Raw genomic sequence first — 11,646 nt, forward strand, 5'->3', positions numbered from 1 at the left:
CCCCCCGCCGTTACCTGGCCCAAAATGACAATAGTGTCAAAGGGGGCTGAGAAACCCTGTTTTATATGATGGGGAAAGGACTGCAACACTCAATGGCCTGCATTGGTCTGGCCCATCCCTTCCCTTCGTTTGCTGGTTCAGGGGCTAAGAAGTCTGGGGCCCTCCCCTGCCCATTACCTTCAGGATACTTGTAATTCTGAGTGATGTCCTCACAGCGGTCACTGCCCACACCTTTGGTACTGATGTTACTGCCAACATACTTAGTGTTGGAGTTGGTCAGCTCCAGTGTCCCGTCCTTACAGCACTTCCAGACCACACATGAGGCATTTACTGCAGCAAAAAGGTCTGACACTGCAGGGGTCAGCGCCAGTGTCCCCTCCTTGACTGCTCTGACAGGGACCAGCTCACAGGCACTCAGGACTGAGGGAGAGAAATGTCGGTGATCAAGGGGAGCCATGCCCAGACCTCTGCTTGGGTCAGAGCTGCAAAACCTCAGTCCCCATCCTAGGCTCTATTTTCCCTCCCCCAGGATCAAGGTCAGAGGTGGGTACTAGGCAGGGTTTCTGAGAGGGCATTGCAGAGATGAAACTCACAACTGTTTAGTGGCAATACTTTTTGGTCATGGCCTGTGGCAAGATCCCTCTCAGAAACTGGCAGGTAGACCCTCAGAGGAACATAGTACACAGGAGTCCCAATAGGTCACCTTTATTGAGCACTTATTATGTGCCAGGCCCTGTGACTGTTCTGTTCCTGAGAAAGGAAGAGCCATCTTTTTATGGCCTATCTTGATAACTTCTTCATCCATATCCAGAATCTCAAAAGTCCTACCCTATATGACCTTGACCCAGCACATCCATCAGCTTTCTTAAGACTCTCCGCCCTTCATTGAGACTCGGCTCACTCGCCTTGTCCTCTGACGTGGAACTACTCTCCCCACAGCCTTGGGCTGAGATCACTAACACCTTTGTCCCCTTGAGTTTGCTGGCATCAGGTCAGCATTCTGCCAGCCACTATCATTCTTTCTGCTTCTCCTCTTTTAGGGGATGCAGACCCTCTTTGGATGACCTGCTGCTCCTGTTTCCTCTCCAAGGGACTCCTTCAGCCCATACAGCTTTGTGCAGCCCAGGGTGGTCCTGGACCCCAGGCTTTACCTCCACCTCCTGCAGGAGCACTTGGGTACAGAATCTGCCATCCACTATAACCCTGGGGCAAAGCAGGCCGAGTCATCCAGCACTCCGTGGAAGTCTGGAAGATCCTGAGGGTAACAAAGGGAACAATTTGAGTGGAGAAAAAAGGGAGTCCTGAAGAGGCTCTAGAAATGGCAATCATCGTTGCCTTGGGGATGGAAGGACACTATGTAAAAATGGCTGCAACACTCCCAGGAAGGGGCGTGCATGCCACAACTGACCATCAGGGTCCTGTCTCCAAGAATCTTGAAGGTCTCCTTTCAGTGCCTGGGCCACTCAGCATGTGGGGGTTCCCATGGCGTTATACCTCGCAGGTTCGGAGCCCTTCCAGTCTGTGACCTCATCCCCTTTGGGCTTCTCACCAGATTCTGCCTCTTTGGCCTTCTCCGTTCTGAAGCCCCTCATCATTGTAGTATTCATCCACAACCAGTCCCCCTCTGGTGCCCTGGGCTGAGGAGAATGTGGTAACGACTCGGGCAGGGATTCCCAGGCACCGCAACACTGCGAGGAAGGGGCAGAGTCAGAGGGCACCAGAGGGGCCTAAGGTTGGGAGGGGGGCGGGATGGCTAGCATTTTCAGTGATCCTCTGGGCAGACACTGTCTTAAATCCCAGGTGACACCATGGAAAGATGAGGGGCATGGGAAATTAGAGCTGACACCAGGCACAGGACCTATAAAGGCCAAGAAATGAGGTACAAACAAGTTACATAGCAGGCAGAGCATACAGCAGCGGAGGCTGATGGAAGACACAACAGAGCACTGGGGGCTTGATCCACTGGGGCGGGGCAGTGCAAGTTTGGGGGAGAAAGTGAGTTTGGGAGCAGAGATTGCCAGATGAACCCAACTTTGCTGAGGAGGAAAAGGAGCAGAAGTTGGTCAGGAGGAGCTGCCCAGGGCAAGGAGCTGGTTTCTTGGCCAGATGGTGCATCTGAAACCAGGTATGGGTGTGATGAAGGTAGGGAAATGCTGTTGAGTGGAGGAAGTGCCTGCTTTTGAAGATGTCCCTCCCACATGGAGGAATGACAGGGCAACCCGAGGGGAAGGACAGGCACGTTCAGTAGCCAAGGGGATCTGTGGGTGCAGCAGGCAAGCCTTCTCTGTACCTGTGCAAGCAACAGCAGCCAACACCCAGGCTTGCCCATCGTACACATGTCGCCCTTTGTCTCTGAGCCACTGCCGTAGGATGGGCACGCTGCCCCGGCGCTTGTTCAGCAAGGACCCTTCCTGGGCGGCCTGGGTCTGCGGCGTGGGCAGGACATTTTTCTCCTTGAGAGTATGCAGCTGTTTGGGCAAATGTGTGGATGTTATGTGAATCCCAGCACAGGATAGCTTCCGGGGTGGGAGGGAGTTTAGGGGAGGCATAGAGCAAGGGAGGAGGTTGAGGAGGGTTCATCACAGATCTCCAAGCATAGTGAACAGACCAGCTGCATCAGAATCACCTAAAACTTGTTAACCCTGCATGTTCCTGGGCTCTACCCTAGCCCATATGGGTTATAATCTCTAGGGGTGGGGTTCAGGAATCCACCTTGTCAACAAGTCCTCAGGAAGCGAGAGGTTTGTAGACCACACTGGCAAAGAAAGCTCCAGCCACAAGAGGAGTGTGAGTGACCCCTCACCCAGGGGGCTGGGTTCCCTGCTCTTTCACTTGCCTGGCCCCAATTCCTTTGAGGGCGTTTGCACCTGGGGCCTCGAGGCCCACTCATCCTAAGATGCCTCTTCCTCGCAGGCTGGTCCTGTCTCTCACCACCTCTTTAGAGGGGAGTCCAGTGGCACAAGAGGAAATGGGGAACACATTACTCCTGTGAAAGCACCTTTAGGGGCAATGGGAAAGCACCAAGCTACCTTGATGGTCAACATATTCGTAGGAATAATTTAAAAATAAAAATAAGTCCCTTTGACCACCTTAGCAGCAAACACTGAGTAAGATGAACTCTATTCTCTCCCTCGGGGATCTAGGCCTCCAGTTTGGGATGTGAGGAGGAAGCAGGGGACAGAGGAGTGCTCTGAGGAAATCCAGGCCATTTTTAGTCCTCGCTGGCTTATGTCCTAAAGGATGATATCTCCCTTTGCTTTTCTCTCCCCTGTAGATGCTATTGTCCTCCCCTCCTCACTCATGCCCTTCTCCAGGAACTATCCCCCATACCCTGGGAGGAAGGGACCATTGGTGTTTTTGAAGATACCCAGGGCCATAGAGGGGGGGCAGCTCTGTTAAAGGGCTCCCACTTCCCCTCCTCTCACTCACCGAGTTGCCCAAAACACGGGCCACATGCACAGGGTTGCTCCACTCCTCCACCTGCTTGTCCTGGCTCAGCAGTTCCAGGCAGAGATCCAGGACATCCCTCTCAAACTATAAGGACCACACAGGGCCATGATGAAAGGTCTGCATCCCCCAAGTCAGTTCCCATCACCTCGTCCTTCTTCCAGACTCAGGCTTCACTCCTTCCTCCCTGGCTTTGTTTCCCCCTGTGCCCCGGCAGTTCCCTGGGCCCGGTAGTCCAGTCCTTTGCCTGTTCTGTTGTCTGACTCTCCTGATAGGGTGTGAGCTCCTGAAGGCCAGGGCTGTATTTGTTCCTTTCATTTCTGTCTTTACCATTTAGTGTACTTCTATTGCTCCTGCCGACACTGACTTTTGTGTGGAAGCTATCAAGGCAAACCCTGCTTTTGAGAAGCCCGCAGTTAGGAGTGGAGAGGGACATGTAGCCCCATAGACTGTAGATCTTAGCAACATGGCCAGGACTCTAGGAGAGGTGCCCACACAGAGCAGAGAGAACAGTGGAGAGAGTCACTCTGCCTTTGGGGGCTGAGGAAGGATTTCAGAGGGTCTTAAAAGATGGGTAGAGGCTTCCTAGGGGATAAAGAAGGAAAGCTATTTCAGGCAGAGGGAACATTCAGCTTGCATGTCCAGGGGCTGGCCAGGAGCTGCAGCCTGGGTGGCTCTTGAGGAAAGGAAAGCCGTGACTTGGCTGTGAAGGGCCTGTGTGTCATGCCAGGGGATTTGGTTTTTATCCTGTAGACCATGGGGATTTAACAGAGGTTTAATTTGTATGGTCTTTAGGAAGATAACTCTGGAAGCTGTGGAGGCTGGTTTGATGTGACCCTGAGGAAAGAGAGGTACCACATGGCTGAAATTGCTTAAAGGCATGGCTTCATGACCAGAGGCTTTTGGATCTGCCAGCTCTGTCTGGCCTGAACACTGAAGGTTACAGGGTAATCGCTGTTCCCTCACCTTCCCTGGAGGCCCCCTTACCTGGCCAAAGTCCCAGGGCTCTTCCTGGATGCAATCAGCAGTGCCCAGGTAGATGAGGCCGTTTTGGTTCAACAAATACTCTCTGCGTTGGGCCTCGTTCTCCAGGAACACAGCATCCCCTGGTGAGAAGCAGGCAGGGATGAGGGTCTGTGGGGTGCTAGGCCTGCCTTCCACATCCAGGCCTCTGCCCTCCCTGCCAAGGGCAGGTTTGGCTGCAGGTCTCCCCCTCAGCTCCCGGGATTCAATGAGGACTGAGGAAGAACTTCTTCTTTTCACTACCCCCACTGGGACCCAGCCTGCACTCTGGTGGAGAGTGCGGGAAGAGGTCAGGGTTTCTGGGTCAGCCAAGGTAGTCTTCATGGTCAGCCAGGCAGACAGACACAAGCCAATCTTTGAAAGCCTATTGGTTTCCAGAAGACAGGTGTATCCAGAGTGCTGTCAGCCCAAGAGAATTTTGCAGCAGCCCGGAGAGCTTTCCAGTGGACCTGTTATGTCTCTCTCAGAAGTTCAATTAAAAAAAAAAAGTGTTTCAGAAAAAAACCAATACAACATAAATTGACAGGGGTGAACAGAAGAGAAGAGAAGCATTGAGCAAGACAGGGTCAGAGGGAGCAGTGGGGCTGGTGAAGTGGAAGCCAGAGCATTGGCTTTCTGTCCTGGGGATGTCCAAGTGGGTCTAGGACTCCCAAGGTCTCTCCCTGGTGTCTCCTCTACAGTCCTCATCAAAGGGTTGGGTTGGGGAGGAGGATGAGGGCTTTAAAGAGGCTATCTCCCACTCTAGGAAGCTGGGTGACTCCCCAAGTGTCTCTCCCTGAATTGGGTGCTGCGGGTGGTGTTGGGGGTGGTTAGACTGGTTCCTGGGGACCAGAAAGAGAAAAGGACTTCAAAACCATCAGCCTCAGGCATCCAGCTGGGATGAGGCTATTCAAATCAACAGAAAGACAGGATATTAGATATCAGAAAGCCCTGAAAAACCAGGGGCCTTAAAATCACAGAGCCAGGTGCCCAAGAAGCCCTCGGCTTCTGCTCCTCCATCCTGAGTACTCTCTAGGAAGTCAGCTGGACATCCCTTCTTTGGAAATCATTTCAAACTAAGGTGTTTGGCTCCAGGCTCTCCAGGGCTCTGGGAAGTACACTGTCAGAGCACAGGTGGCCCCACCCTCCACACTTCTCTACTTGGGCGCAGCCCCCCTTTCATCAAGTTCCTGCTTATGAATAGGACTCTGATTTTTATTATAGGATGTAAAGTTTCCTTTTGAATTTAGGAAAGCCCCATTTCCAAGTGTGCTAAGATGAGACTGAGTCCCAGATAATCTCTGAAAATCTCTTAATCACCTCCCAGTTGAACAGAGGCAATAACTCACCACTGTTCAGGTAGTCACCTGCACACATACTCAAATAGAGGCTGTCCCTAGGCAAGTCCCTACTAGCCAAGCATAGAAGCAGGAATCCTGGCATGGAGTTAAGACTATGGGTTCCCTTTGAACTGAGCACTTTCCCAGAACTGTCTTGGCTGTGTCTTTGCTCGGGCTGCCAGGGCCTAATTCTGGATGTGGACTCAGAGTCAGTGAGGCAAGTTCACTAAAGCCTCAGCTTTGGAGAGAAATGGTTTGAAGGTCTGTCAGTATGTGGATAGTCATGGGGCTTCTCCCAGCTGAATGGGCCCTGAATCCAAACTCACCCACAAAGGCAGGGGCACCTGAATGGATTTTAGTTCCCATCTATTTTTCCACCTGCCCACCCTTTGGGAGCAGGAAAAAAAGCCTTGAACTGAGGACAGTCAGGCCCATCTGAGGGATTGGACAGCCCCACCCTGGACAAGAGAAGTAGAGAGAGGAAGCCTATTGGGATTCAGGTGCCACATAGAAAGGGAGTCAGGAACTGGGGACCAGAGATAGGGGCTGCAGGAACCTAGGAAGATGTCGTCTACTTTCTCATGTTTCCTCTCATTCCCCAGCCCTGCCTTGTAATGAGGCCCCCTCCAGGTTGGCAGTGAAACTCTTGAAGTGAAAAGGCTATGCACTTGTTATCTGGGATAGTGAGGACAGGAAAGCTGGGAGAAAATGTTTTCTATTCCCCTAAACAACCCTTCAGGAAGCCCAAAGAATTAAGGTGCTTGGTGGAAAATTGAAAAAAGAACGATAGACTCAGTCTTCAGAATGGGAAGGAAGAGAGGCCCTGTTGGCTCCTGCTTGGGCCATGTCAACCATGTCTGACAACCTTTCTTAGATGAAGTAGCCCCAACAGCCTGGGCTGAACTTTTCCAGAGGTGTCCACTGGCTGGGCTGCAGGAGGTCACCTGACCCCAGGAAAGCCCACCCATTGGCTGCTGAGCTACAGGAGGCTGGTCGTTTAATTTGTGGCTCCAGTCAGATACTTAGATCAATATGGAGAGGACCCACAGTCTGTAGTAGTAAGAACAGAACAAACAAGTGGAGAGAAGCAGAGACAGTGAAACAGGGTAGATTTACTATGAAGCTGATGAAACTGAAGTTTTGGGGCCCCTCTATAGCACAGACCTCTTCAGACCTTGGAAGGGGCCTTAGCAATTCAAACTTTTGTATTCATTTTCTCTAAGAGAGTTCCCCAAATTATATAAACCTCAGGTCCCATAAAGTCTGAATGCACCTGGAGATTGACTATGGGAGTCCAGGAAGGAAACAGGGAAGCCCATTCCTTAAGTTGCCTCCATTCCTGAATCACTTTCTAGTTTTCGCCCCCTGTACTGTTACAATAAAGGGTAGCTCTTCGAGGGTCATCTCAGTGAGTCTCAACTCCTGTAACCAAATAGCCTGAGCCAGCACCAGGGTTTGGTGGTGAGATAAGCCTTTGCTTTCAGTGGGGAGCCTCAGGCTGCTTCTGCCAGAGGTGACACCAAGATAGGACCCTCGGTCTGAGAGGCCAGTCATCCATGGAGCAGACATCACAATAACAAGTGCTGATACTGCCCTTACAGGAAGCTGTCCACTGGGGCTTGCGGCAGGCGTTCCCTGCCAGATCTGCACCCAGACTGTACTCTATGCCTTGAGTACCCTGTGCAACCCAGACTGACCGAAGTCCAAACTCACCTCGAACCCAGGGGTTAAAAAGCAGTGTGAACTGGCCCAGGAGGCGTGGCTTCCTGCCTGAGACCTGCAACAGGAGTGAGTAGTGGCCAATGACAGCATCTGAGGGTGTGGTCACAGAGATGGTCCAGGATTGGGTATCTCCCTCTTCCAATGTAGCACTCCACCACTTCCTGTCCCCCAGACTGGAAATCGGGAATGTGGCTTTGGTTCTGTTGGCCTTGGAAGGCTGCCTTCCTGAACTCAAACACACAAATGAATTGGTCAGTTGGACTTCTTGGTCACAATTTAGAGTAATACAGTCAAGTATCACAAAAGTGGAGCAGGTAAAAATTGTTTTTGGGAGAGAGTAAAAAAGAGGCTCATCCACTAATGGGAGGCAGTAAAGGGTGTTGGGAGCTCACAGGTTCTCAGTGCCCATGGACCTACATCTACAAAAGGTTCATAGTCTATAAAATGAGTGTAGTAATAACACCTGCTTCGTAGGGTAAATGTGAGGTCTTAATGAGATATTGCGTGTAAAACCTTTGACCCAATATCTAACATGTGGTACAGATTCAATAAGTAGTACCAATTAAATGTGATATTCAGCCTGGATTAGATCCCATTCAGGCTTTTCTACAAAACTGATACTATATTTGCAACCAGAAGAGATCCCTTAGTGGTAATGATGCTGAGCAACTTCTGAATCCTGATAAGCAATATTTATGCACATTATCTACTCCTCATAACAGCCCCTGCTGGATGAGCAAAACTTCTTGAGGCCCAGGTGCCATGTGGGGCATTTGCCCCTTAGTTCCCTGAGGGAGTGATGGAGAAAGAACCCCCCAGTCCTGCTGCCAAAGGGGTCTAGGCCTGCCCCACTTACCAGTTTGTGTAATGAAGACCACCTTCTTCAGGGCAGGCAGAAGTGCGTGGACTGGAGCCTGGAAATGCAGCCTGATGGTGAAGGGCTGCCCCCTCCTCACAATGAGGTACCTGGAGCTGATGTCCTTAGTGTGGTGCTCTTCATTGTTTCTTGCAGCCTGAAAGTCACAGCTCTTAATCCCCAGGGCTATATGGAAAAGAGAGAAACCAAGGTGACTAGGTAAGTGTGGAGACTAAGTAAACGCAGAGACCCTGGAGTCAGAGAGACCAGTGTTCAAAAATCCTTGGTTCAATTTTCTTACTTACTAGTTGTGCCATGTCAAGCAAGAAACCTAACTACTCTGAGCCTCAGTTTCCTCTTCATTAGAATAACCACTTCTTCTTGCAGGGTTGTGGATTAAATGAAGTAATGCATATACGGTAGTCCCTAATTATCTGTGGGGAATACGTGCCAAGACCCTCAGTGAATGCCTGAAGCTGTGGATGTACAGAATCCTGTATATACTATGTTTTATCATGCATACATATAATAAAATTTAATTTATAAATTTGGCATAGTAGGAGATTAACAACAAGTATTAATAAAAAAGAATAATTATAACAACATATTGTAATAAAAGTTGTGAGAATCGTTTGGGGGCCATTATTAAGTAAAATAAGGGTTACTTTGAACACAAGCACTGTGATACTGAGAAAGTTAACCTGATAATAGAGATGGCTACTAAGGGACTTAAAGGCGGGTAGCATATACACCATGAATACACTGGGCAAAGGGATGATACAGATTCCAAGAAGGATGGAGCACATGGTGCGAGATTTCTTTATGCTACTTGGAACAGCATGCAACTTAAAATTTATGAATCATTTACTTCTGAAATTTTCTATTTAATATTTTTGGACTATGGTTGACCATAGGTAACTGAAACTGTGGAAAGCAAAAATATGGATAAGGGGGGATTACTGTAATACACTTAGCAAAGTGTCAGACACATAGTAAGTCCCATTAAATGAAACTTATTATTATGATTATTATTATTATTAAGAGCAATGTTTGCTCTCATTGTGAACCTTCTTTTCTGGTCCCAATCCAAAAGCAATGAATAAAATCCAGGATCTTGCTCACCCTTAGTGATTTTTTTCTTAGAACACAATCAAATAATTTTAAGAAGTGATTTTGAAAACACTAAGTCCAATTCTATTGTTTTATAGACGAGAAGAGTAAGGCCCAGAGAGTAGAACCAACTCACCCAAGATAATAGTTCACTGTTTAACCTAAAGGCTCACCAAACTCATGGCACCATGCAGCCCAGAAAAACTCTACAAGAAGGGGGTCTGAGAGTATTAAGACAGTCTAATTTTCATTTTACAATGAGAATTTATGAGACTTGTAAATATACTAACACACCCACACAATGGCCTCTGAGGTTTCTGCATCCTCTGGGTCTGCCTGTTTTCTTGCTTCATGTCTGCCTTTGCCCCTTCTGGTTGGATTCCATTACTCTTACTTCCCCTTCTCTCTCATTTAACCTTGAAGCTATGACACCCTCATGCTTTCCCAGGATCATCTCCCGTAAGTATCACAACCCAGTGAGAACAGTCATATTTTGATGATCCTGGACAAGAATATAAATCCATGTTAACCACCATCACCATCTTACTATCATCAGCACAACTATGACCACCAACTTACCCTCACCAGCTACTCTACTGCCACTCCATAGCCCCAACACCATCACCTCCATCATTACCAGCACCCGCCACCACTCCTCACCATAGTCACACCCCCACTACCTCCACCTCCATCCTACTTCCTTTAATGAAAACACATATGATGAAGGGGCTGCTAACAGTCCAGCAAACCCTATGGAGAGCTGGCTTTGCTCACCCTGTCCCATGGCTGCAGGCTACTCTTATCCACTTGGTCACAGGAAATGTCTGTCTTGAACTGTTGCTCTGGACTCCCTCTTTGAATCTGTCTTCCGGATAGAAAATGATGGAGGTATTTTTGTTGGCTTAAGAATCTGCAAATAGTGGAGTTTATTTCCGCTTCTCCTATGAGCTCCCTGAGAAGTTTCTTCTTTCCTACTCCCTCCTTGCTGGTATCTCTTGAAACAGCTGCTGGGAGTTACCCTCTTTCATTTATCTCTTGTGCCAGGAGCCCAGGCAGGGATATGCCTGGCAGGCTGGAGTGGGGGGTGGGGCAGGGAAGATCTACCAGCTGGAGAGCCCCAGGAGAAACCCCTAAGCTTGTTGCTTCAGTGTCTTCAAGAGACCCTCAGAGATATACATGAACAACAATGAAAGACTCTGAAAGAGATGACTCCCAAACAGGAGGCCCACATCCAACCCCAAATCTCAGGCCCTAAACATATGATGGGCTGCAAGTTGCTAGATGTTCGTGGTTTATTTTGATAATATAAAGAGAGAACATGTATGTCTTGGATTCATCTGTGTGAAAGAGATAAGGAGGTAGAATTTGTTGGTGAGAAAAAATGTTCTAAAAGCAGAAGCCAGAGCCCCACCTCTGCTAGGCCTGCCAGGTCAGGGACACTCTGTGAGAGAATATTTAAAACTATCTTGGAACTCAGAGCCTATGTCTTTTCTATTTCTACTTGTCACTGAGGAGACAAGATACAGAAGAGGATCTCCTATTTGGCCACCTTTGGCCTTCTAAAGCCCTGCTTTTGCTTGGGGCTCTGAGACTGTGTCACTAGAAGCACCCTGAGGACAGCTCTACTGGCCTGCATATATGTGGGATATTTCTAGAAGGATATAAAAGAAATGACAAAGAATATTGGTTGACTGTGTGTTGTGGGGAGCTGGGGAATGGGGTAAGAAGGTGATTTTTTTCTGGTGTTTACCCATTTATACTTTTAAAACTTTGAGCCATTGAACATTTGAATAATCTTATTATGTAAAAAAAATGAAACTGCTGCCTTCTCACTACCCCCAAAAAAGATTCTTCATAAGAAATGAAGAGGCAGGGTTGGCCGAGTGGCGTGTTGGTTACGAGTTGGCTTGGGACACCAGCTCTGAGCAGCAGGGCCCCGGTTCAGATCCCACATGAGAGCCAGTGACACTGTGCCCTCTACAGCTAAGATGGTGAACAACAGCTCGACCTGGAGCTGAGATACCATGAGTCGCCGGCGACGGCGTAGGCTGCAGTGGGGCTGGCCGGCAGCTGGCAAGAGCTTTCATGAGCTGCCGTGAGCAGTTGTCCAATGGCCAGTAAGCGACTGCCTCACCCGGGAAGAGCACAATGATCACAATACCAACATGA

General features: G+C 49.1%; 2 protein-coding genes across 3 annotated transcripts in view; one reads left to right on the plus strand and one right to left on the minus strand.

The window, feature by feature from the left end:
- The window catches only part of CCNDBP1 (cyclin D1 binding protein 1), a 20,126-nt gene extending 18,997 nt beyond the window's left edge, over window positions 1-1,129 (plus strand). Inside the window, exon 10 of the mRNA XM_019645060.1 lies at window positions 1,041-1,129. Coding sequence (XP_019500605.1) covers window positions 1,041-1,064 — 24 coding nt within the window. The 3' untranslated portion in view covers window positions 1,065-1,129. The remainder of the gene's footprint in view (window positions 1-1,040) is intronic.
- The window catches only part of EPB42 (erythrocyte membrane protein band 4.2), an 18,892-nt gene extending 8,448 nt beyond the window's left edge, over window positions 1-10,444 (minus strand). The window contains exons 1-9 of one of the 2 annotated variants that reach the window (XM_019645058.1): window positions 10,252-10,444; window positions 8,364-8,553; window positions 7,503-7,732; window positions 4,435-4,553; window positions 3,430-3,534; window positions 2,291-2,468; window positions 1,550-1,688; window positions 1,152-1,255; window positions 178-420 (exon numbers count right to left, since the gene is read on the minus strand). In XM_019645058.1, coding sequence (XP_019500603.1) covers window positions 178-420; window positions 1,152-1,255; window positions 1,550-1,688; window positions 2,291-2,468; window positions 3,430-3,534; window positions 4,435-4,553; window positions 7,503-7,732; window positions 8,364-8,553; window positions 10,252-10,261 — 1,318 coding nt within the window. In that variant the 5' untranslated portion in view covers window positions 10,262-10,444. Of the gene's footprint in view, window positions 1-177; window positions 421-1,151; window positions 1,256-1,549; window positions 1,689-2,290; window positions 2,469-3,429; window positions 3,535-4,434; window positions 4,554-7,502; window positions 7,737-8,363; window positions 8,554-10,251 lie in introns of both variants that reach the window. The other variant, XM_019645057.1, reaches the window with a different exon arrangement.
- Between the last annotated feature and the right edge of the window lie 1,202 nt (window positions 10,445-11,646).

The sequence above is a fragment of the Hipposideros armiger genome, unplaced genomic scaffold (genome assembly GCF_001890085.2).
Source record: "Hipposideros armiger isolate ML-2016 unplaced genomic scaffold, ASM189008v1 scaffold_92, whole genome shotgun sequence".
NCBI lineage: Eukaryota > Metazoa > Chordata > Mammalia > Chiroptera > Hipposideridae > Hipposideros > Hipposideros armiger.